The sequence below is a fragment of the Centrocercus urophasianus genome, unplaced genomic scaffold (genome assembly GCF_019232065.1).
Source record: "Centrocercus urophasianus isolate 14NV4802_14NV808 unplaced genomic scaffold, USGS_Curo_1.0 seq_22, whole genome shotgun sequence".
In the NCBI taxonomy this organism is placed as follows: domain Eukaryota; kingdom Metazoa; phylum Chordata; class Aves; order Galliformes; family Phasianidae; genus Centrocercus; species Centrocercus urophasianus.
In genome coordinates, this window is record NW_024884778.1 from 2,216,556 (window position 1) to 2,240,853 (window position 24,298).

The 24,298-nt window shown below is 39.5% G+C and overlaps 1 protein-coding gene across 1 annotated transcript in view; it reads right to left on the reverse strand.

The window, feature by feature from the left end:
• Positions 1-24,298, reverse strand: part of CNTN6 (contactin 6) — a 72,195-nt gene that overhangs the window by 22,065 nt on the left and 25,832 nt on the right. Inside the window, exons 5-8 of the mRNA XM_042823486.1 lie at positions 20,703-20,887; positions 18,115-18,251; positions 14,648-14,777; positions 13,621-13,771 (exon numbers count right to left, since the gene is read on the reverse strand). Of these exons, the coding sequence (XP_042679420.1) occupies positions 13,621-13,771; positions 14,648-14,777; positions 18,115-18,251; positions 20,703-20,887 (603 nt within the window). The remainder of the gene's footprint in view (positions 1-13,620; positions 13,772-14,647; positions 14,778-18,114; positions 18,252-20,702; positions 20,888-24,298) is intronic.

Below are 24,298 nucleotides of genomic sequence, written 5' to 3' on the forward strand. Positions count from 1 at the left end.
AGAAATGGAATTGTTAGGCAATGAGCTTTAGGTCAGTATGACATTATTCCATAAGATTTTCTTAATTCGATGTCAGTTCTTCCATCCAGCTATTGCTCCTGGTAGATGTTGAAGCTGTTGATAATTTTTTGAGTTCAGAAGGACAGTGGGCTGAAAGATCCTTGAATCTCATGAAAAGGGGGTTGGGGTTTCAGTGCACAGCCTTTCCTGCTAGTAAGGCCCCTGTGTGTGCACTCTTCTTAGTAGGCATCAGAGAATCTGCACTGCAAAGGGATGAGCTGCACTCAGACATCACACTTTGCTGGATCTGACAGAATCCAGACGTAAGTCATAAATCCCCAGGAAAAGATGTTTCATTCATTCCAGTGCTCACAGAAGCACTGCATTATTCTTTTATATTCCCCTTTTAATTGACATTTAAATCTAACACAAGAATTCTTTTATAAAAAGAAAATATCTAATTCATGCATCACAACTTGGGTATTTAATATTTATTACTGACAACATAAGATTGGATGATGCAATGAATTATTAAAGGAAACGAACAATAACAAGAGCAGTAGTTGAAGCTGGCAGTACTATCATAGCTGTTAAATCACAAAAACCATCACAGCACCTTTCTGTATTCCTCTCTTGTATTTACATGCTTGTAGCTATATGCATTACACACATCAGGCCTTGTTCTTCTTCCCATTACCTGTTTTCAGCCTCAGCTGAAGAAGTGCCAGATGTGGGTTTCAGAACCTGTCCTGGAGCAATGGGGCCAACCCATCCTGCATTGTGCCAGGGATGCAGAGCGGGGGCTGAACAGAGGCGATGTAGAGCCCACCTGATGAGGGGCGATGGGGAGAGGAGCTGAGAGGAAAAAGGATTCAGGTTGGAATGAAAAATCTTTGTTACCTTGGCAATAATCACCAGTACTGCAGTGGTTGCTCGCCTGCAATTTGGAATATGATGAGAAAATAAGTTGGGGTTTAATAATCTATTTTATATCCATATTAAATTGGAGAAGAGCAATGAAGTACACTCTTCAATATAATGATGACTCAACCAAATAACATTTTCAGATATGGATGAATAAGCAAGAAAGAATTCAACCTTTCCACTGGCCTCACTATGCTGTGCATTAAATCAGGGGCTAGGAATGCATCTCCTTGGTGCACTGGTTGGTTGATGTATGGTGGCTTTATCATATAGCACCAACAGGTACTCAGAGGTGATCAGCAAATGTTCACAGATTGGATACCTGGTGTATAAGCTATAATGAGCCAGTGTAGTGTCTGTCTCACCTCCAAATGCTGATGTGCTGTTATTTTAACTGCAGCTGTATGTAAAAGCATTAGGCACAAACTGGAATCTAAAAGTGGGAATGAGGAAAAGAAGACAATGCTAGTCCCCAAAATCGTCTACTGTAAATATCTGGGAAAAACTGTCTGTAGAAATGCAGAATAATAAAGGAAGAAACTTTGAAAGCACAGGCTCTGTGCTGAGTCCTCTACGGATTACTGGTTATGGCTTTTCCACCGAAGTTTAGCGATGTCTGGCTCAGATTTCTTTTTGTGTATTCTTTGTTAGGAGCTGTGATCTGAATAATTCACAGCTTTGTGGTTTACCCACTACCAGGGGTTGGTACTCAAGTGCTGACAAGGCGTTTGATCTGTAGAATTGTTGTTCTGAAACAATACTTCCACAACCAGGCGAGTTGAGGTAGAATGGTTCTTTCAATGGATCAAAACAGAGCTTGGCAGAGATGAGCCAGGAGCTAATAAAAGCTTCAGAGCAGTGTGAAACCTGGCAGAGGTCACGTTACCTGAAGACAATTAGAGAGATAGTAGTACATATGATGCTTGGGCAGAATTTATGTAAAGGCAGAATGGAATCTGGAGTAATTGGCTGGCAGAGAAGGGAATTAAAGCAAAACAAAGAAAAAAGTGATTTACAGATGTACCGAGCTCTGTGTCAAGAGAGGGATGAGAAAGCGAAGCACAGCAGAAAATCAACGTGATGCATTTTGAATACAAGGGAAAAAGCTCTGTGAAACACTGACCCCATTGCCATGTATTGCAAAGTTGCCATAAACTTCCTCCAAGCCATGACTTTATGCTGTGGGTGGGTTCAGAGGGGCTTCACTTTGTCCTCTTCCATTTGTCTTTCAAATTACAGCACTGCGCTTCTGACCGCGATGGGAATGTTTCCTTTAATGGGCCTCGGATCAGGCTCTAACAAACAATTTAAGAAGAAGCTGTGAAATGCATGTCTCACCTGCTGAAAGGCTTGCTGAAAACCGCTACTTTTCACAACATTTTGCACTGTGTGAAGGCTATGGATAATAATTCTTACCACTTGCATCGGGAGACAAGGTAATTTCACGTAATGAGATGAGATAGAAAAGTTTAACTTGTTGGATATAATGCCAGTGGAATATTTTTTCTGCCAGGAAAATGGGACTTCACTCAGTAAGCAAATAAGGGTTTGCCAAAGGACAAAAGTTGAAAGGTCTAGTGTGAATCTGGTGAATGTGTCCTTGCTATGGAGGAGGAAATGCAATGAACTGCTTGAGACACAGCTGCTCATGATGTCCTGCTGCAGCAAGGGACTGCTTGGGCAGAAGCCTAAGTCTAAACTGGCATCTCTGACTTACAAAGTGCTTAAGTGCTTAACAGAGTGCTCTAATGCTGGTATTTCTGCCTGAATTATGCAGAATCTATCTCTGGGTAAATAGCTCAATCAAGCAAAGATGCTATGAGGAAAAGACAAATAGAAAATTCAGTGATACAAACTCATAGAAAGTTCCAGCACGCAAGGGCTGGAAATACTCAGAAATATCATCCCCCATGTAACAAGCCTGGGAACGTGCCGACAGATGTGGATATGGTGGATGAAGTTTGCTTCCAGTGGATCATAAGAACATAAGACAGCCATAAAGCCGAGTTCCAGGACACAGCTCTCCAATTCTGCAGCCATTCCCATGGCAGAGGTGAGGGCACGGCCTCACAGTGCTGTCCCAGCACCAGGTGGGCTGCAATGCAGGCTTGGTTCCAGCAGCAGTGGCTTTCCAAGCAGGATGAAAAACACCTTCAAGAGGGGATCCACAGCTCCTTACATCTCTGTCAACCTTCAATCACGCACAACTTTGTGAGAAGTTTCTCTCCAGTTTATTAAGCACAGTGATGTCTTTTTGTTTGTTTTTAATCTACTAATTTCATGGGATTGATCCGTGTCCTTGTACTCCTTGAGTGACTCCATTAACATGCAAGATAAGTGCAAAAGTGAGAAGGGAAAACAAACAGGAGACTCAAGAGTCAAAACTCTGTCATGTTCAAAAAGAAGAGACTGCAATGCTTCTGCAGAAGACACGAGGCTGTCTCATTAAAATTGTCACACATATCTTTTAGGTAAAGAACTTGAGAAATCGGGCAGGGACGATAGATACAGCTTTTAATTAACCAGGCCAAACAAACCATCTCTGAAAGCGTTGTCTCATGTGAACAAAAGATTGTTGATGGCTATTTGCTTTGATCTTAAGGGCATGAAAGAATAACATGTATTTAACAAGGCTGATAGAAAAATAAAATCTGAGAAAAGAAAGAGGTGTCAACTCATTAGATTTTAAAGAGCAGCAGAGGTAATTTTGCACACAGCTGCATTGTTCAGCCAATCCACGTTAGAGAGGTACGATTCTAATTCATGGATGTGAATTTCATTAATTCAATACAGCAAATGTCTTTGAAATCCCCATCAAAATCAGTTAAGCTGCATTGGTGTAATAGCAGGGGTGATTCAAGCCTATGCCTGCAGATTTCAGCACTGCCAGTATTACAGTTATCTCTTCAAGGGCATAAAATAATTCCTCTCCAAATAAAGTAACCCTGATACTTGATGTACAGATTCACCCTTCTTTTCTCCTGTCTGCCTCTAACATCAAGTGTCTGACACCTCGTAATGTTATTGAAGCCATCATTGTGGCACTGTGCAGATAAAAAGGAACACGCTGGATCTGATGAAATCAGAGGCAAAGTAATTTTTATTATCTGAGAGATCCTATTTGTAACTATATCTTCTCAGTCTCACTTTGGCGCTCGAGAGCAAAACCACTCTTGATTTCATAGGCTCTGAAAAGCCACGTTGTTTATACATTTCTAGCGGGTGTGCCAGCAGTCACCGAGACAATAACTGACGCTTCCAATTTTGCAAAGATTGGTAAAGCATGAGGGAGGCTGAATTAAAAAGTACAAGGGGAAGCAAGCGAGGGGCAGACGCATGAGCACAGCTCTCCAGTGACTCAGTTCCTACTGATTTATGCAGATGTAAATGTGAGTAAAGTTTGACTGAGTGAATGAATTGTACCTGCGGATGACAGCTCTGGTATTTTTGAAAAGGTCCCACCGAGTCCCATCTGAGATCCAACTGTCTGTATTATATGTTAATGATCTTTGTACCTGTTTATCTATTCAGAGTGTAATTTGTATGCTAATAGTCCTGCCATTTAATAAACTACGCTTAAATGAAGATTTTCCTTATCTGCACAGCTTCAAAATTGATTGACAATTAATTGGAAATAAAACAAATACCATTAAAATCCATGTTAGCTGTTTAGATCAAAACAAAACTACACAATCAAGTTGAATAGTCGTATTGAGATATTTTAGAAAAGAATGCCACTAGCAATGGTAGAAGGTGTCAGCAAAACACTGTTGCTATTTTCCAAAATCTCTCACTAAAAACTCTCCTAAAAACAAACATTATTTTTGCATAGAATCTCTGCTATTTGAGATTGCACATATTTATGTTATTCAAATACATACAGGCATCTGAACTGAATTTTATGCCATCATGACGCTTCAAGAAAAATTATAATATTTTCAGGAGACAGCATTCCCATTAGCATAAAATAGTTATGGTTGCTAGGCCCTATTTTTAAGATACTCGAGTGCTAAATGTGAGGCAGCTGTCTTTTTGTGACGGCCAAAGGAGAAAAGCAGCAAAACCATCAGTCTGCAGCTCTGTCTGAAGCTATTGCATTACTGTCTCCAGACTTGTAGCTGAGGAATCCTGGGCAGCAGCACCTCTACGTGTATGGGAAAGAAAGATGTGCAAACCAAGTAACTGGATTAGTAATGAAAGAAAACAAAAGACCAACGCCAAAACCGCTTCCATCCTTCCAGCTTTCTAAATCACTGTGATAGTTTTAAGCTGCATGTGAGCCCTTTTATCCCCAGTCTGCTGCACCAAATAAACACGAACTGTTCTGGTCTTCCTCCACATGGAGAAATGGGACTCACATGGTATTACAAGATATGGCTCATTTATGGCTCTTCTCTCCTATGTCTGTCCTTGCCCTGTTTGAAATTTGCATCTAAAAAGCCAGTGCCGTGAGATGTCAGATCAACCTGACTGAGACACGAGCTGCACCCCAGTAACCACAGCTAAAAAGAGATATTTCTTGGTTATAGGTCTACCTTTGGGCAGGGCGTAATGAAACGTAGCATTTACATAGCTGTACACCGACCTGACAGTCATAGCTGACAAAAATATAGTGATAAAGAAATATAGCAAAAAGGAAAGGACCAGGAACCAAATTCTGTGGTGAGAATCCACGTAGAAATTAAACTTAACTGTCAGAGAAAAAAGGTTGCCATGTTTTCTATTTGCCAGCAAGTTCTGTTGCTTTTAAGACACCTTTACATCAGAGAAAAGTTCTTCCAGCACAGGATGGTATGCCCACACTAATAGTATTCAATCTAATCCCACCATTAATCATTATTTTTATGATTCAGATCTTATCATAGGCAGCCATTCATACAACCAAATTCACTCCAGATGTAAAATTAAGCCCTTAATGTGGGACTTAAGTAGAATTTGAACAGTACATAAGGCCCTGAATTACCCTCTGTGTGGGAGTTTAATTCACTTAGAGGAATCTTCTTCCCTCTCTGCTTGTCAGAATGTATTTCAAAAATGAAAGTACAATAATACCTGCAGTTAACTTTAAATTGTTTTGTATATACAAGTGGCAAGTGACACCAGGTACACAGTGTGGTGCTGGCTTTTACAGATCCTGAAGCAGCATGCTTGTGTGCATGTCCACACATAATAGATCTGCAGTACTGGGGATGCTCTTGCTGTAGCATGCTCTAATGTTGAAGTGATTAATTTTTAACACTCAAATCAGGAAAGGGGTTTTGGAATGAGTTGTTCTAAATCCCCAGTGAACAAGTGAACTATTCCTAAGACGGCAAAAAAAGAAGGCCCCAAAACCATGTCCTCCTCACTGAGGAGCTCTGGCTGCTGCTTTGCCACTGACTTTCTCTCTGAGCTCATCCCCTGAATCCCTCTGCTCTACTCAGCCTGACTGCATTCATCTTTGTTGATCTCAGTCTCCACACCAACGACCCATCTTAACTCTGTGCACCACTTGCCTGTCATGCTAATCAGTATCACTTTATTGCATCCTTCAGCATCATCTCTCCAACCATACCATGATCTATCTGTTGCTTCTTAACATTATTTTTATGGCAGAGCTTTTTCAATCAGGAATCTTTTATTTGTTCCTTGTGCAGTGTGGCACAGCATGTTTTCCACCCCTTACTATTATTTCTGTATGCAACAGCAATATGCACAAGAATAAGTGCAGCAGTAATGATGCACATGGCAGTACAACTTGGACTAGAAGAGGAGCACAGAATGTTGCATTCTCTATTTATTTATTTATTTATTTATTTTTGCAAACTCCTAATTAGGAACCTTGATTCAGAGCCTGCTGAAGTCAATGGAAAAGCTCCAGTGAGATAAGCTGGCTTTGGATCAAATCCTAAACATCAATCAGAATATGTGCATGAAGCAGGGATAGAACACGAACTGAAAGGGAGAGAGGGCACAACACTGACACTCACAGGGGCTTAGCTTATTACAACTCCATCTGACATAGAAGAGTGACAGATTGCTTGGGACATCTCAGCATGTAGGACAGCCCCTCAGAAAGGCTCACCTTAACAAGGTTCCCAGGAGCGGTCTAGGAACAGTTTAAAATTGTATTACAGAGATGTCATACAGGAGGGAAATTGTAATAAATCCAGTATTGTGCAGGTTGTCATTCTTGGTTGAACGTGAGAACATATGGTTCATTTGCTTACTTGATGCTCATGCTATCTGATGTGCTAAACTCTATTGCATTAAGTAGTCAGTAATACACAATGAAATTAAGTTTATTGGCTTGCTCCATCACGAAACTCCCTAAGGAGAGAGAAGAGAAAAGGAAAGAAAAGACCTTTTCCTCTGTCTTCCACTGCACTAACATTCTGCCTGCTGCCCAACAGAGTTCCATTGGGTCAAGTAGCAATGGGGGGGCCCCTTTTGTCTTCTCATTACTTTACAGTGGATCGACTTCAAATGAAAAGATAACAGAGAAAGAAGAAAGGGGAAAAACAAAGCAAGATAAGATTAAGAAGAAAATTAAAATACTGCCTTTTTCTTCCCCTCCTCTGTGCTCATTCTTCCTTCTCTCTGTATCTCCTTTCTCATCTTTCACTCAGTCATACGCTTTCTGCTCCCCGGCCTTTCCTCTCATCTCAAGGTGAAGGCAGAAATAACTGTAAACACGAAAAACACGAAGGAAATGTGAAGGTACTGCAGGTCAGTCAGACATTTTCTAGCATTCCTTTGATGGTAAAATTTTTCTTATGCCTTTATTACCATTTCTGCCAGATCACCAAAAGTTTCTGCTCATGCTTACTCACTCATCAACAAGTATTGCAATGTTTTATGGTCCTGATAGATTTGATGACCTTATCAAGAAGTGGGAAAAAGATGGGGAAAAGCTTGCATGCTTACTTTTCCATCCAACGATGGAAACAGAAAAATAGCATGGCTGCTGGCAAACGAATATTCTAGAACTGTATTTTTCCTACTTTTAGTGGTCTTTCACAATATCTTTTCTACCATTCAAGTAGAAACAGAAACCATTACAATCTGAGAATAAGATATTTTTAGCCAGAATGTAGAACACTGCCTGAAACTTTCAGTGCTCCCTTGGGAAGGGTGTAAAGATGGGTTTTGTCTGGTTACCACTGAATACGTAGTAGTAGCACAGCTAGAGAGTTGAAAACCCAAAGCAATTCTACACAGCAATCTCAGGTTTTGCAAGAGTTTTCTTATCTTAATATGCAAGTTCAGACCAAACACAGTGAAAGTAGGCAGGTAAATTCGTGTCTCTGATTTCTGTCAGTCTAGTTGTTAGCAAGGAATGGAACTGAAATGATTAATCAAATGTAGCAGATGTGGAATCAATTTCATTGGTTCCCTAAGCAAAATTAGAATTTCATCAAGAGAGAAGCTTAATTTGTATTCATGTTGACTTACAGCGATAGTGTCTAAGATATCTGGAATTGCTCTGATTGCTGATGCCCACACTTCAAGTGCTCTATTTAAAAGATAAAATAGGAAATGAACTTCTTTACAAGCACACAACGATAAGATAGATTAAGGGTTAAGGCATATCATCAAAGCTATGCAAAGCCTCTTGTGATGGAAAAGCAAAAGGGATAAAATGGAGATACACCTAATCCAGGCTTCAAAAAGTGGACTTAAAAATAAAATAATAGCAACATTCATATCCCATTCCTATTCATCTAGCCACATCGATGTAGAAAGCTGGGAATAGAATGCTAAGTGCTGGAATAGTAGAAGAAAACGTGGTGCATGTAAAACTTGCTACTAGCATACAAATGTCTGCACTACCTTTATCTGCAAACAATGAGTGCATAAATCAGGGCAGGTTTGTGGCACTAAGCAGCACAACAAGCAAAGCTTCTCTTTGTCTGTACTGTGCAACTGGTGTGACTTCAGTGCACACTTTTTTTTTCAAACACTGTGGATGTTTCATTCCCCAGCTTTGTTCATCTAAAAGTTTGGCATCTCATTTGAGATGGAGGTGCCTGCCAAGAAAAAGTAAATAACTACCTTACACTGCATATTGACTTCAGCTAAATAAAAGTTAAGTAACATCAATCTCCTCCTTTGTTAGTAGAGTGCGGCAAAACTTGGAATTTTCAACCCATTTTGTCATGATTCCTCCCCAAGCAGGATTGTTATTTATTTATTTTTTTTAAATAATGGATATTCTGGAAGGTTTCGATACAAGCTAAACAAACAATGCTGACATTCTGGTAATTGAAATGTTTCATTGCAGTTTGTTGAACTGCCCTGACACATTTCTTCTCAAATTGGTTCAAGCTGAAATGCTATTTCACAGTACAATATGCTTTGTGTGTAGTATTTGAGCAGTAGATTGAGGACTTCTCATGTTTACCAATTAGTTTTCCTCATTTTTTAAAATCCTCCTTTCTCTAATTCCAACAGTAGCCCACAAGAAGACAGCCTTTATTTATTCTCTTTCTTGCAAATAACCAAAAAAGTTTTAAAAATACTTATATACATACGGATTTTTGAGATGGGGATCTGACTCTCAACAGTAGAGTAGCAAAAAAGAACAGCAGCAGACAGCAGCTGGGCACACTGGAAAGTCTGAAGAAGAGCAGTTGTGCTCAAGAGACTCACAAGCATCTCAGATGCAGCACACGGCTATGAGAGGAGCCAATCTTTCAGCTAATGCAACCTGCTGGGTTGCCACATCTCACCTGAGAGCAGGAGAGTCCCCCCAGCTTGAGCCTCCAAGTGGCAGCTATAAGACCTCAGCAATTAGCAGATCATCTTTCTGCCCTCATAATGGTAGGCTCCAGCCACAACATCTGCTCAGAATCACATAAAATTCTCTCAACGCAGCTTCTCATTTCAGCTGTTTCAACCATTCTTCCATATTTCCTTTGAGAAATGCCAATAACTTGAATGCAAAAAACCAACAGCAAGTATGGCATGGGAAAGGGAATATGCCAGGGTAGAGCAGCTTTACTTATGGCCAAGAATCAATTACCATCCTTCACTGAGATATGGCTGAGCGTGGTCCTGCACGCGAGACCTGGAGCCAACAAGTATTGAGCATATTTTATTGACGTACTTCTTGCCCAGTCCTCAGGAAAGGATTTAAATTATGAATATTTGCTTATTACTGATTATTAATGCATGGAAAGTGCTGTATATGACTAATGCATTTTTTCAGCCTACCTCATTTCTCTGTTTTCCCTAAGCAGTCTTCATTTAAATTCTGAGTGGAGTGAATCGTATGTTTATATGCATTCACTACAGTGTTTGGGGATCCTCATCTCATGCTGAGGGAATAGCACCTCTCCCTGGTAAGTACGTAGGGTTCCAATTCTCCTTTATTAAAATGCTTCAATCAAAAAGAATTTTTCAGGAATATGTTTGCCATGAGGCTCCCACCAACCGCGCTAATAAGACAAGCATTCATGATGAGATCAGTATCTAGACTAGAAAATTTGCTGTGTTTAATACATTAATTGTTCTCCCCTTATGTATTTTCTCTCTAGTTTTCCTCAGTGGACATGTGAGATGATAGCAGTGAGGTGTGAGATGAAGAAAACTCTCTTTGGACTTACTGAGAATAGCTAACATCAAAACAGCTCACACCTGTGTCAAACTCCACAGCTTGGCATGATCCAGAGGAGCAGGTTGGGGATCACAGGAAGGAGAGAGCAGGTAGAAAGAGCTTGGATTAGTCAGCTGCAGGATTTCCTTTTGATTCTTGTATTTGATAACCTCAAATTCTGTCTCTAAAGCAGTCAGCTGCATGAGGCAAGGATAAACCCCACCATTCAGGGACTGACTCCTGACAGTGGATTTCAATTATGTTAGAGAATCTTGAAATAGAGTACTAAATCAGATAAGGATCAGGAAGCAGATCTGATAGAGGTACAGTTAGTTTGCTTTGCCATCTAACGTGAAAATTTATTCATGTGGGAATGTTTTGAAGGATTTTTGTACATGATTCAAAGGTAATAAAGTATTCGGTATAAGCAAGAGCACAAAAGAAGACCTGGGCAAAGATGTTTTTGAGCTACGGAGAAGATGGGAAAGAGAAGTGGGGCTGAAGAAAGCTGTCTCTGCTCTGGGAAGGAAGGGGGCTGTAGGCTGAGGAACTTCACCAAGCTCTGCAGCTTGGCAAACAAAGAGGAAATCAAGTATAAAATATTTCACAGTGCTTATATTCATAGGATGGATGTTTTTTTTAACTCTTCCTAGTTAGCACATTTCTACTTACGTACTTAAACTGACATTAATATAATATTGCAAGATAACACTGCTTTAAGAGCTCATAGGATCATACAGATCTGTGATCATATATGCCAAAACCATCACAAATAAACTATTACAAGTGGAAGGAGGAAGGTGAAAAAGAAAGAATATCCTTTTCCCCTTAGGGCAAAACAAGACTAGTTGCAGTATTTCTGTAACAAAAGATCACATTTGTCCAAGTCATTCCCAGGAAGCTATGGGGTTTGACTTATTTTGCAACGTGTCCATCACAGTTCTGCTGTCAGAACCATGTGGGATTGGTATTTTCTTTCTTTTTCCCTCCAGCATACATAGCCCAACCAACCTGACTTAAAAAAAATAAAAAATAAAAAAAAGCTAGAAGAGGAATCCACAGAGATTATAAGTGCTGCATAACATGAGAACTGATGTAAGCAAAGGTTTAGTTAAAACAGTGTGTCTGTAGGTGACATGGCAGGATTTAATCATATACACGAGTAAGTCAAAGCAGGTTCTCTCTGTTTTTATGAGTAAAGGCATGTGATTTTAGTACTTTAATTAGCTGTGAAGAGGAATTACAGCCATACAAAACCTCTTTTCATTTCTGCTTTCTATCACAAAGATGCCCGTGAAAAGCACCATACAGATGATTTACTTTACCTTCTCTAAAGCTGTGGCATTATCTGTTTTGGCATTTAATAATCCCAAAGCCTCAAATTCTACCCCGCACCAGTGGACACAAAGGCAATAATGCTTTGCACATGGAGTGTTCTAAAATCCTCCCATTCACTTCAGAGCAAATCCTGCTCCTTTTGTTTACTTTTGCTCAGCAGCAAAGGCCTTATGGGATGCTTAAAAATTACAGCGTGCTTATAATTATTGTTAGTAAATTAATACAGGAGTATAAGTAAATTACTGTACACAGGATGTGAATATTTTTTATGAGTAGATCAGATGGGGAATATCATGGTGCTGGAACTTCAAGGTCTAAGCTTAATTCAGTGATTTGAATTGCAAGTTTTAGATGGTGCTCTCCTCACTCCTGTTGCCTGACATCAGAAAATTCAGAGCTTACTCACTGCAAACTGCATAAGTGAGCATGCAGTATACTGTGGTAGACCACATCCAATAGGAAAGAATAGGCATTTTTGTCAGATAGACCATGCAACCAAAATGCAAATAGGAATATCGAGTTAGAAAAGTATTCTTAGTTAATAGCTGAGTAGTTAAATAGAAAATAAAACTGGCATTATTGAAGAGATGGAAAAACTACTGGAAATTTCTCTACATTCTCTAGCACAGATTGCTTGCCCAGTTTTTTCTGTTTTGCTGCAAGTGCCTAAGTGAAATCTCTCCTCAACTTTGCACTTTCTTGCACACAGCTTAAATTTACTTTTATCAGCACTGTACACCACAGCAGTATGGGATAGAAAAATATTTCCTTGCATCACAGTTTGAGATAAAGTTGTTTTAAAGAACTGAAGTCATATTCCATATGTGACCCAAAGTAGCATCTTTGAACAACTGGTATGTCTGCAAAATCTGGTGTTTGATGCCCAGAACTTTATGAATTACTAGCTCTGGTTTTAGCCTTTGAAAGTGATGATGTGATAAAATGGTGTTGCTGTTACAGTTGTGAACTGAAGGAGCTGCTGAGGAAGATTTCACTTCTTAGACACCGTTGCCTATTCTGCCTGTTTGCCTTTATGTCTATATAAAAGGAGTATCTATTATATCTATAATATAATAGAAAGATGTGGGGATAGTATTGTTTTACACCGTGTCTGCTATTCACAAGTCAAGTCTGTAAGTTTTAATTTTGATACTTTAGTGTTTAATTGATACCAGCAGGTAATAAATACTACAGTGAGTTTGTGGCAACTCACAAACCAGCTATTAGCCAGGGCAGACCCCACGTCAGCAAAGCCCTGCACAAGACCATGTTGCCACATATCAGTGTGTAAGGGAGCACTCTGGCATACTGATGCAGTGGCTCAGTCCGGCCTGAACAGCACAAGCAGAGGATATGGAGGATGATTTAGGCATGGGTTGTTGTACAACCTGTACAGATGCCAAGCAATTATGCTGCAGCCTGGGGGTATGTTCCACTTCCCTGAAGCCTCCACTGATGTCTCCTACATGAAGCTGATTCACTCAGGCTTTTGCACGTGGCAAACACTTGGCTTTAATAGCGTTGCAGCGAGTCAACTGCTGATGAACACAAACATATGTATCATACAATTACCCCAGCGTATTCAGTTTGTCTTTGTTCTCAATCAGCTTTCTATCTGCAGGACTGTATGGCTACTGCTAAAGAAGAATAGGCCTCTGGCATCAAAGCTTTCCATCAATAAGCTGTCAAAAGCAATACTAACTCAGCTGTGTTGCGGTGATGTTTAAATGATATTAAAACAGAGAACACCCAACAATCCAGCTGCTGCTTTATTACAGTACCTTTTGTTCAGGCGCAGCACCTCGGGGCCCTTTCTCCAGTCAATAGTTGCTCTGGGAGAAGCACTTGGTCTACAACCAATGGTGACTTCACCACCAACTTGAACAACAGATGTTTTTTTCACGGGATTTTTGGAAAAATCAGGGGCTGCCGCTAAGAACAAAGAAGAGCAGAATGCAGCTGATGAGTTATTAAACGAACTTGCTGGATTCTTTTGAGTAACACAGTAGGTGAATTCAGTAATTCTAGTAATTCTAACTCCAGTGTGACATCTCTCCTTGGGATTCTCTGTAGACTGGGACAACATGTCTGTCTGTGGTAAGGCAGGCTCCTGAGCCACATCAACAGTAGGGACAGAGCTCACTCCTGATCCCAGTCACTGCTCTTCATCCACAGCGTTTAGAGGATTCAATTCCAAATGCCATTTTTCAGTGACTGTCAGTTCATCTGTTTTCTGAAAGCATTATGCACAGATCTGTCCAGTAATCTATGGGGAAATTCTCTCGGAGAATGAGAAAACAAGTCCTGTTTTGGACCTGTTTGGGAGCTAGGTGCTCCCAAAATCAGTGTTTCACTGCTTTCAGTGGCACTTAGCTGTAGAACAGCCTTTATGTTTTGATATCTACACTTTACTTTTCACAGTTTGTGAAAGAATCCCATTTTATGTGCATCTCTGGTAATTCTTCATGAGATCATTTGTTGTGTTATGTTTATATATACACATATGCCATATGTTCTTTATGTAATATTAAAACTTTCCCACTTTCTGAAATTATTTTTAAAGCTGCAAAATAGCTATGAATAGCTAAAAATACAAAGTGAGAAGCATTATTTAAACTTGGAAAAGATCACACGTGGGATTAGAAATTTCCCCCAAAACAGCCATGAAACCAATAAACATTTAAATACAGTTTGTGAAATTCAAGCAGCAAAAAAAATATGAACAACCTTGAATTGCCAGGTAAAATTTAGCCATTTCTTGATCTCAGATCTTTAAAGAGAGTGTCCCATTATTTGCCATTTACTCACCTATGACCCTCAATTCAGCACTGGCATAAATAGTATTGTACTTGTTTTCTGCCACACATTGATAGAGGCCAGAGTCTGACATATTCAGCATCGGTATGATAAGAGTTCCATTTTCCACTTGAATTCTCTCCTGATAAAGGAAAAACAATCAAAATAAGAAAAAAAAAAAGAAAAAAAAAAGATTAACAGAGCTAATAAACATACAATCCCAAACATTTTTGATATCACACTGTTGCACCTGATCATAATTCAGGAGTAGAGATGCTATTTTCTTTTAAAATTGCATGGACAAGTGATGCATACATCAGTTACAATACTTGTTATCTTTCCAGACCTCCTAACTCATGGTCTAAACTCCCCCCGTTCTATTAATTCAATGATCATAATTGAAGGTGATCAAAAACCTCCCCAGGTGACAGAGGTACTCAAATAGCCAAAAAGTGTGAAGTATCATTGGATCCACGCATCATGGAAAAAAAATATGATCCACTGAAAATGTTCTGAATCACAGAATGGCCTGGGTTGCAAAGGCCCACAATGCTCATCCAGTCCCAACCCCCTGCTGTGTGCAGGTCGCCAACCAGCAGACCAGGCTGCCCAGAGCCACATCCAGCCTGGCCTTGAATGCCTGCAGGGATGGGGCATCCACAGCCTCCTTGGGCAGCCTGTGCCAGTGCCTCACCACTGCCTCTGGGTGAAAAAACTTTCTGCTGAAAGCCAACTCTTAAATTCCTATTGGAGCCCATAGGCAGCTGTTCAGCTCAGAGGAACAACATGTTTCTCATGGCTTGAATTTCTATTTACAGTACATTGCTTTGGCGTAATTCTGCTGAAATAGTGGAAACTGCACAGTAGGTAAATTCGGACAAGAGGTTGATTTTTGTGTACTAAGTTATTTTGGCAAATTAAAAAGCCTGTTTCATGATACAAGCATAACTTAAAGCCAAATATTCTGTGATTTAACTATTAGCTATTATTTATTAAATATTAACTATTATTTAACTATAGTCTCTGGAGAGCTCCGGCTCCATTGCAAAGTGTAACACAGAAGGAGGAGAAAGTATGATCTCCAAAACAGATCTGTAAGGAAGAAGCCCACAACAGGGAATATAAATTCCATCACCAAGTGCAAATCTGAAACAACAGATATTGCTATTATTATTATGCCTCTTCTTTTGTCTGGCTCTACTGCCTCTGAAACAGTAATGGGAACATACGTTATTAAGCAGCACAGTCCTTTGCTGAACAGCTAGAAGCATCTACAGCATCTCTGTGAAGCGCAGAACAGATTAGCCCTTTGCATCCCTGCGGGGAGATTTCTCTGTGCTTGCAGTGAGGAGGGTGCCACCTACTGAGCCAGGGAGCTCTGTGTTTCAGTGACACAGGAGCTCTGTCTTTTCCGTGGAGGTCTCCCAACCAAGAACTGACTGAGTCCAACCTTGTTCAGCTCAGAAATTTGATGTGATCACAGCCTGCGGCTGTATGGTTGGTGTATTGCAAGCTAATTAACAACATTACATTACTTTTCTGCCATTAATTTTTTGAGGCTCTTGCTACAAATATCTTCTGCGTACTTAGTTTTACCTTCAGGCTGTTTGCTATCCTCTTGGTGCATTCTATTTTTACAAACATCCTTTGAATACAAAACCCCCTTCTGAAGCAACACTTGCATTTCATACACATGCTGAATCCCTCTCCATTCTCAGCTGGCTCTTTTGAACTACACAGACAAAGAGAAAAATAAAGCACACCATGTACACAAGCAGGAATACTGCAGAGATGACCAACCAGGTGGTCAGGGGAAAGGGTTTTACAGAAAGCAGACGATACCCACAGAATCAGTCCTGAGATGGAAAGCATCGTATTTCCAACAAGCAGGGTGCTGTGATGGTCTGAATATTTTATTACACATCTCTTGTACTTTCACCTTCAAACTATCCATTTCGCCCATTGAGCAATAACATTCAGTATTTTGTTGCCTGAAGTATTCCATTTACAATATACTGTAAGCACTGTGAAAATGTTTCTGTAGAGTTTTATTCTTTTTTTTTTTTTTTTTTTTTACTGAAACGATGCAATTGCAGAGTGGCAGGCTTTAAATATCACTGTCTTCAAAGAGAGAAACTAGATAATCTTGTGTAGGAACAGGCAACAGTATAAGTGAAATTACGGGGTTCTGAAAAACTGCAATCCAAGTAAATTCTGGCTAGCCTTCTCAGGTGCTGGTTGAGCTCTGTTTAGGACTAATCCAAAAGAAGATCACATGGAAGATTGGACCCCCTTCCAGTTCTTTCAAATAAGCACCAGTAAATCAAACAAGCGTAAGTTCTGCACCCTAGCAGGTACAGAATATTTATTTTGAAAGTGCTTCTATATCTGCTCCTGTTAAACAGAAACTAATCACAGTATTATTTTTTTCCTATCAAGTAAAAAATGCATTACAAATGAGCCACGCCATTTCATGCTCAATAGATGCTGCACAGATGCTAACAAAAAGGGAAACTTGGCCTCAGCAGAACACAAATGCAGCAAAGAATCTCTTGTCACAGAAGTCAGAAGACTGGAAGATGGATGTACCAAAGCTTGGCTGCCACAAAAGAATAATTATACTGCTCTGAAAGAGCCAAAGCTGAGTTCTCAGAAACCAAACTGCATAAGTAACTGATCAGCTCTTTTAAATGTCTGAACTCCAATTGATTTCCTCTCGCATCCCCCACTCCTACCACTCTACTGCTTCCTTCTCCAGTTTAGTCCTTCTTTGTCTTTTAAGTGAGATTTTTCATTTATTCCCCTTTTCCTAGTTACGTTGTGGTTGGACTCAGTGATCTTCAAGGTCTTTTCCAACCTGAGAAATTCTATGATTCTATGATTCTTATAACTTTACATGGTCTTCTTTGGTCTGATATTCCACTACAGGGTATCAGCTGTACACTAAACTCAATCACTTAATAACCAATTTTCATGGCTAATTCAGTTAAAGGATTAATTTACACAAGAACAGCTATACTGCTTCAGACCAGAGGTCCAGCCTCCAGGTTAAAAGCAGAAGCCACAGAACCAAGTAGTTATTGGGCTGATCAGATTGCTCTGAAATACTCACTCTTCCACAGCCAGCCAATTAGGACAGGCATCCTACAGGCTTCCCAAATTACACGTGGCCTACACATGCATTCACTATTTATGGACAGACCCTTATTTCACTAGTTATAATGGTGATTTATTAACCCATCTATACTTAGTGTCATATCTTGTAGCACTCACATGCTTTGCAAGATAAATTATAACTGACATTTTCAATACATATGAACTCAAAGAACTGAGGCTTTATGTTGCAAAGTTTATGATGATACACTAATTATCATTTCTGAAACTTATTACATTTATGAAACTAGTAACATATTTTACAATGAATGTCATAACTAAACCCTGTAAAAATAAAACAAGAAGTTAAAAAGACAAAACCTTACCTCTGACATGAGAGGCTGGCCATTTTTTAACCAGCTGTAGGAAGGGGTTGGGTTTCCTTTTGCCTTACATTCCCAAAACAAACTGTCATAGAGAGACAGAAAGGCACTTTCGATTTTTTTATCCCATTCAGGGAGTTCTGAAAAGAACACGCAAACCATTTTAAGCAGGAGAAAAAATGATTTTGCTGGAAATATGCTGCTGTTAATTAACGAACCGAGCTAAGCTAATTAGTATTTGACCAAAACATTCACATTGCCTTACAAGTAAATTCTGCACAACAGATTTCCTGTCACTGAACTTCAGGATTAACCTGGGAAGATGTTAGAAATTAAGTGGCCAAGAGATTCAGTTTAGACATTGATTTTTATGGCCAAAATTTGCAGTAATGGTTATTTAGATACCCAGAAGTCTGGGCACTCCTCTCCAGGTTCTATAATCTGTGTACCAAAAGTAGAAAAATCCAAACTATGAGTCAGTAGCTAATCAAATTCACAGATGTAAGTGCTACCCACTGTGTTTTACACACGTACCTGAGATGAAGAACCTACATTGTAAGTTCGTCAGGTATAACTTACAACAGAAACTGTACAAAGGAATTAGGGTTATTCAAAACTGCTTCTGAACATTTGTGATGCACTGACATAAAGATATTACTTTATAAAAACAAACAAACAAGCAAACAGAATATGCAAAAATCACAAAGAAGCTCTGTAAACATCCAAATAAACACAGAAGGATGGAGCTGAGGAGGAGTTAGCACGAGGCTGACATACAAAATAGTTGTAAATATATTGGTGAATATGAGAGCCAGGGAGAATGACCAATGCCCAGCAGGCTCTGAGATACACCAAAGCTGCTGGCAAGTGTGGTTCTACATTGCATCCCCCAGTGTTTCAGGTGAGTGGCTGATGTCTCAGCATCCCATGAAAGATTTTTGGCTAGGTTAAGTCATAAATCTGCAGACTTTGTGCGTGCGTATGCTCCAATTTCTTATATACAGCAATTTCATTTCAGGAAGAGATTTGTTATCTTTTAAGATGAGCAGAACAAGTTTCTAAAAAATAATCAGTAACTAAACCTACCTCCATAGCACAACCCTACGGGGATAGCCCATGGCTGTGCCCCAACGAATCACCCTGACACTACTACAATGCCAACATTTCACAGGGCATGAAAGTCTACTAAAGACAGACCTCTCCATGCTCCAAAGTTACTCTAATTACATGTTGTTTTTATTGTTCTCAGAGCCTAAGACACATGCACTCACAGCCATTCACAAAGCAGCATCCAGTGCCCAACAAAGAAACCCTATTTCCTAAAGATGAGGTGCTTACATACTGAGTAAAACACAGCAGAACATTAAGAGGAAGTCAATTATGTAGATAATATGCAAGTGCGCTCCTAATACAATAAAAATTCTTGTGCAAATTCTTCACACTTCCTGTTTACATATTTACTATGAACAGCCATTAATTTACAAAGCACAATTAATGAGTATATTCTTTCAAATTGTAATAACTGATTAAAATTTTCTAGTTGCCTATATTGTTATCAGTCACATCCAGGTAGTTTAGTGAACTTAATTTTACTGGAATTCTTTGACATTCTGTGAAAATTAGTGACCAACGTGTGCAAAAATAACCCCTTAAAAAGCAAAGAAATAATTAAATATTCAAAGCAGCAGCAGACTGCTCTATTCCCAGCATAGATCTTGATATTAGCCACGGCAGCAGGAGTGGTAGCTTATTAGCAAAGCTTGCATTGCTTTTTTCGCCAAGGTCTTCTCACCAGATATTAATTGTAGTCACATAGTCTGGCTTTTCTGTAATTCCTTTTTTATTAAGAAGTTTTATTTTTTCTCTTATTTTCAAAGACCCATAAGGTAAGGAAAAGACCTCCATATCTCTTACTCACGCACAAACATTGCTTTTTTTCCCTGAGTATTAAAAACGGGACTAAAGAGTATATAATTTGCTTTGGCTACAGTGGAACATCATGCATAACTTGGACCACAGGAAATGAATGCGTAGGATGGGAAGGGAAATGGGAGAACAGTTTCACAGAAATATTATTGCCTGCTTTTACACAAGGAGGAAGGAGAGGGAGGCAACAAGATGAGTTTCCCCTGCCTTGCCCTCATCTGTTTCTGGAGAAACATTGTTCAGCTAGAACTCGTATGAACCAAAATCTCATGAATCCTTCCCTAATCTGCATCAGGGACAGCACAGTTTTCTGCTGCTGTGAGCTACTGAGAGTAAATCTTTTTGCCTGCCCTTAATGTTTCATGTAAATGTACCAGGGATTTTTTTTTTTCTGCTTTGTATTAACCTTTACAACTTCATCATGGCACAGCCCACATTTTCAATCTGAGTTTTAATGCAAAATATCTTTATTTGCTGAGGATATAATTCAGTGAAGGTCACTGCAGACCTGCAATCATTTTTTAATCAGCTTAACCTGAACTACATTTCATATCTCCAGTAAGGGGCTAATAGACTTCATCTACAAAATACATCTGAATGTTATCAGGCCCTGTAGAGAAAAACAAAAAAAAAAAGAGGAAGAAGAAATTAATCAATCTGCTTACCATAGACAAATAATTGACCTCTTGCAATGTTTCTGCCTCGAATGTTTTCTGCAATGCACTCATAATAGCCTTCATCTTCTTGCTGAACATCTGGGATTTCAAGAACTCCTTTGTTTTTGTCGTGTTTGATTTTCTTTGTCAGTGAGCTTCCATCAGACCTCCTCCAGCTGATATTAGGGACCGGACTAAATAATTATATTTGTTAGAGAAAGAGTGAGCATTTGTTACAGAAGAAAAGATAACGTGAAATCCCTTTGTAGAATCATATTTCAAAAAAGAAATCATTTCAGTTTCTAAGAGTGATTTGCAGAGGTTCATAAGATTGAGTTTTTATAACTCACCCAACCAATTTAGGAGCACAAGCCTAACTGTGGTGTGAAGCCCTCAATGATTGCTTGTAAAGCCAATTTTTATTTTCCCCACAGTAACTGTGAGAGTTCAGTGAAGGGACAATTCTAGAGGTCCAAAAAAACACCACAGAAACACAGAATAATTGACTTGTTTTGGAGAAAACAAATTCCCTCTGGCAATAGAGGTATTTTCACTCCTCAAAATAGGAAACATTGCACAAGAATTCAAAGAAGCTAAAAAGAACAATAAATCTAGGTATAAAAAATGGGATCTGAAGTAGAGGAGGGCAGGAAGACAGCTGAGCAAGGAAGTGGAAAGCACAAGAGGCTGAAAGGAGATAGAGACTAAAGAGAATATTTCTTGTTTCATGTTTTCATTTTCATTTACATTTAGATCAATGTATTCTATATGATAAAGACAGCCAGGTGTAAAGAAGGCTACAAATAATTCTTGGATTCCTGGTAATACCATAGACCATAGAAGCCTTGCTATCATGATCTATTATGTCACCAGATCGCTTTGAAATATTAATAGCGTTGGATTTCACAGTTGCCTTCTGTTACAGCAAACCAAAGTAAGCTGCTTTTTTCTAAGCAAACGAGCAGGGATATTTTGAATGGCTTCTTACAGTGGTTTTGATTAAGACTGCCATCTATTCCATTGGAAGTAACATCAACAACAAACACTTGGTGCTGAACTTTAAAGCATGACATCCATAGAAATCAGAAGCTCACGCTGCCCTCACCTCAGTCCCTAAGGTCTCTGGCCTGCAGCACTGATGTACAAAGCATTTTCAACAGAGACCGTAACTGCTCATATTTTGAATTATTTAGGTCCCTGGCTCAAACTCTTTTTTATTGACTAAGGAAATCAAGTCACCAATAAATAATGGAAAAAGTACTTAACGCTGTAAACTCAGGTCTAGCTCCTGTGCTTTGAGACTAGAGCCCATACCAAATGCAAATTTGCTTAACATTATTCCCTACTAGGAACTCTGAGGGGATTGACTGTCAAACACACTAGCCAGTGTGTTAGGAAGCAGCATCTCCCCCACCAACCTTTGTGTGATATTTCTCATGCAAAATTTCTCTAAACAGAATCTTTTTTGGTCATTTAAAAGAAAATTCTTGTGCAGAACAGGCTGCTGCCATGACCAAGCCAGGAAAACAGCCAGAGGTACTCTGCAGCCTCGTGATGGACTGACACCGACCACTGACAACATGAAGGAGAGCACTGTTGGCTTTAAAGCACTATTGCATATTAAATAATGGGTGAATAGCTGCTGTATAATGGAATCTTGCAGTACTCTAAATGCCAGAAGCATTTAACTGCTTACTTTAAAGGCACCTCTTCTGGATCTCTTTTTTTCCCCCATAATTTTTTTCCAGATTAAAAGAAGCTAATGTTTATGAAAAGCAGAAAAAGCAATTAGACATTCATTTATATCCTGCTATCTGAAAATCCTTCATCCAAATATTTCCTATTCTATGAGTTTATTTTCCATAGCATGACTATGAATGAAGGGAAGCCTGCACTGACACTAAGGCCAGAGGCAGGACTCTGTGGAAAAAGGTGACTCCATCAACTTGTCAACTCAAGTTTACCAAAGCTGGCACTGAAAATGTTGTCCTGTTTTCCTTCTCCACACCAGATACTTATAATGACATCCTTGGGGATGTTTCAAGGCAAACTCTCCTCCTCGTCAGCCCCATCCTTCCTAACGAGGCTGCCTCTGATGCCAGCTGCAGCAGGATGACATAGAAAACCGAGTTTGGGCTAGCAACTTGACTGTCTTTAAATGCATAATTGCAATAAATACTTAAGCGTACTTTGTTCTTCTGGGAAAGCGTGTGCTGAGCGGCCTAGTTTTGTCAGAATAAGGAATACATTTGTCAGGAGAGCAGCCCCTCACCAACCTGAAGCTTCAGCAAGCAGCTGCAGGAGGAGCCATGGCTGGGCCTTCGGTACCATGGGGCTGGAGGAGGTCTGCATTTCTCTGTTGCCTCTGCAGTACCTCCCTCCTCACCTTAAGGTTTCCAGGAGCTGTAATCACTGTTTTGCAAAAGGCAGGGTTTGGGGCAGTTTCACCTTCTTCCAAAGTTAGTATATACTTTATTTAAATATATATATATATATATATATATATATATATATATATATATATATCAGCACTGGTATTACAGGGTGTTTGAAACCTTTCAAGCTGAGAAAATCTGAATGGCTTTAAAAAGAACGAATGTAGAATTTACTTCAATGATTTTGCCTAGCTTCAGAAATACACCCTTGTGAGCTTCTGCAGGATGATGCATGGAGGTTAGAACTAGATGATATTTTAGGTCTCTTCCAACCCAAGGCATTTTATGATTGTACTTCTCATATCCACTCTATTGAAGGTCATTATCTGACATTCCAACACAGACTGGTACTTTTGCATACAGATTTGGGGTGTCTGCTTTTGGTAATGGTTACTAACAACCACATTAGATGGAGAATTAAGTAATTGCTTGGGGTTAGGAAGTTTTTGAACGTGTACAGAAACAATGAGTGTACTTATTTATTACACTTCACAGGCAAGTCTTGCTTTCACCTGAGTAAATAAGAAAACAGTGCATAAATATGAGAGTGTCTCTGTACATAAATCTATAGTATATTTGAAGTCTTCAGAGCATCCAGAAGTACTGAGCTCAGCTACTAATTTAATTTATACTCTACCATACAGACAGCAGGATCACAAAAGCATACGTTACTAACTTTGAAAGAAAAGGAGATGGAAAATATTTTTTTGGTTAGTGACAAGTCTTGTCATACTGAACATCAGATTAATCCTTCCGTAGCATTACACCCTACCCCAAGAGGACCATCCCACTCTCCCTGTGGCAGAGGCTCAGCAGCCAGCTGATGCATGGCACCTGGCCATAGCTTTAGCCTTGTGCATCTGAGGGCACTTCACAAAAGTATTAAATCACAGAATAGTTTGGGTTGGAAGGGACCCCAAGGATCATCAAGTTCCAGCCCCCTGCCCCAGGCAAGGCACCAACTGGCTTCAACGATGAAATCTTTAGTTCCAATAATGAAGACAATGCCTTGTTAAACAAATGCTTCTATGTGACTTGATGTATTTCTCCAGAAATAACAAAGAATTCACATTCTCTGAAACCTGATATCATCTTTCCTTCTCCTGTGGTCACAGGCCATTCACATTAACTCCTGTGATATTGGCTCTTGCAGAGCTGCCTGCTCATCCC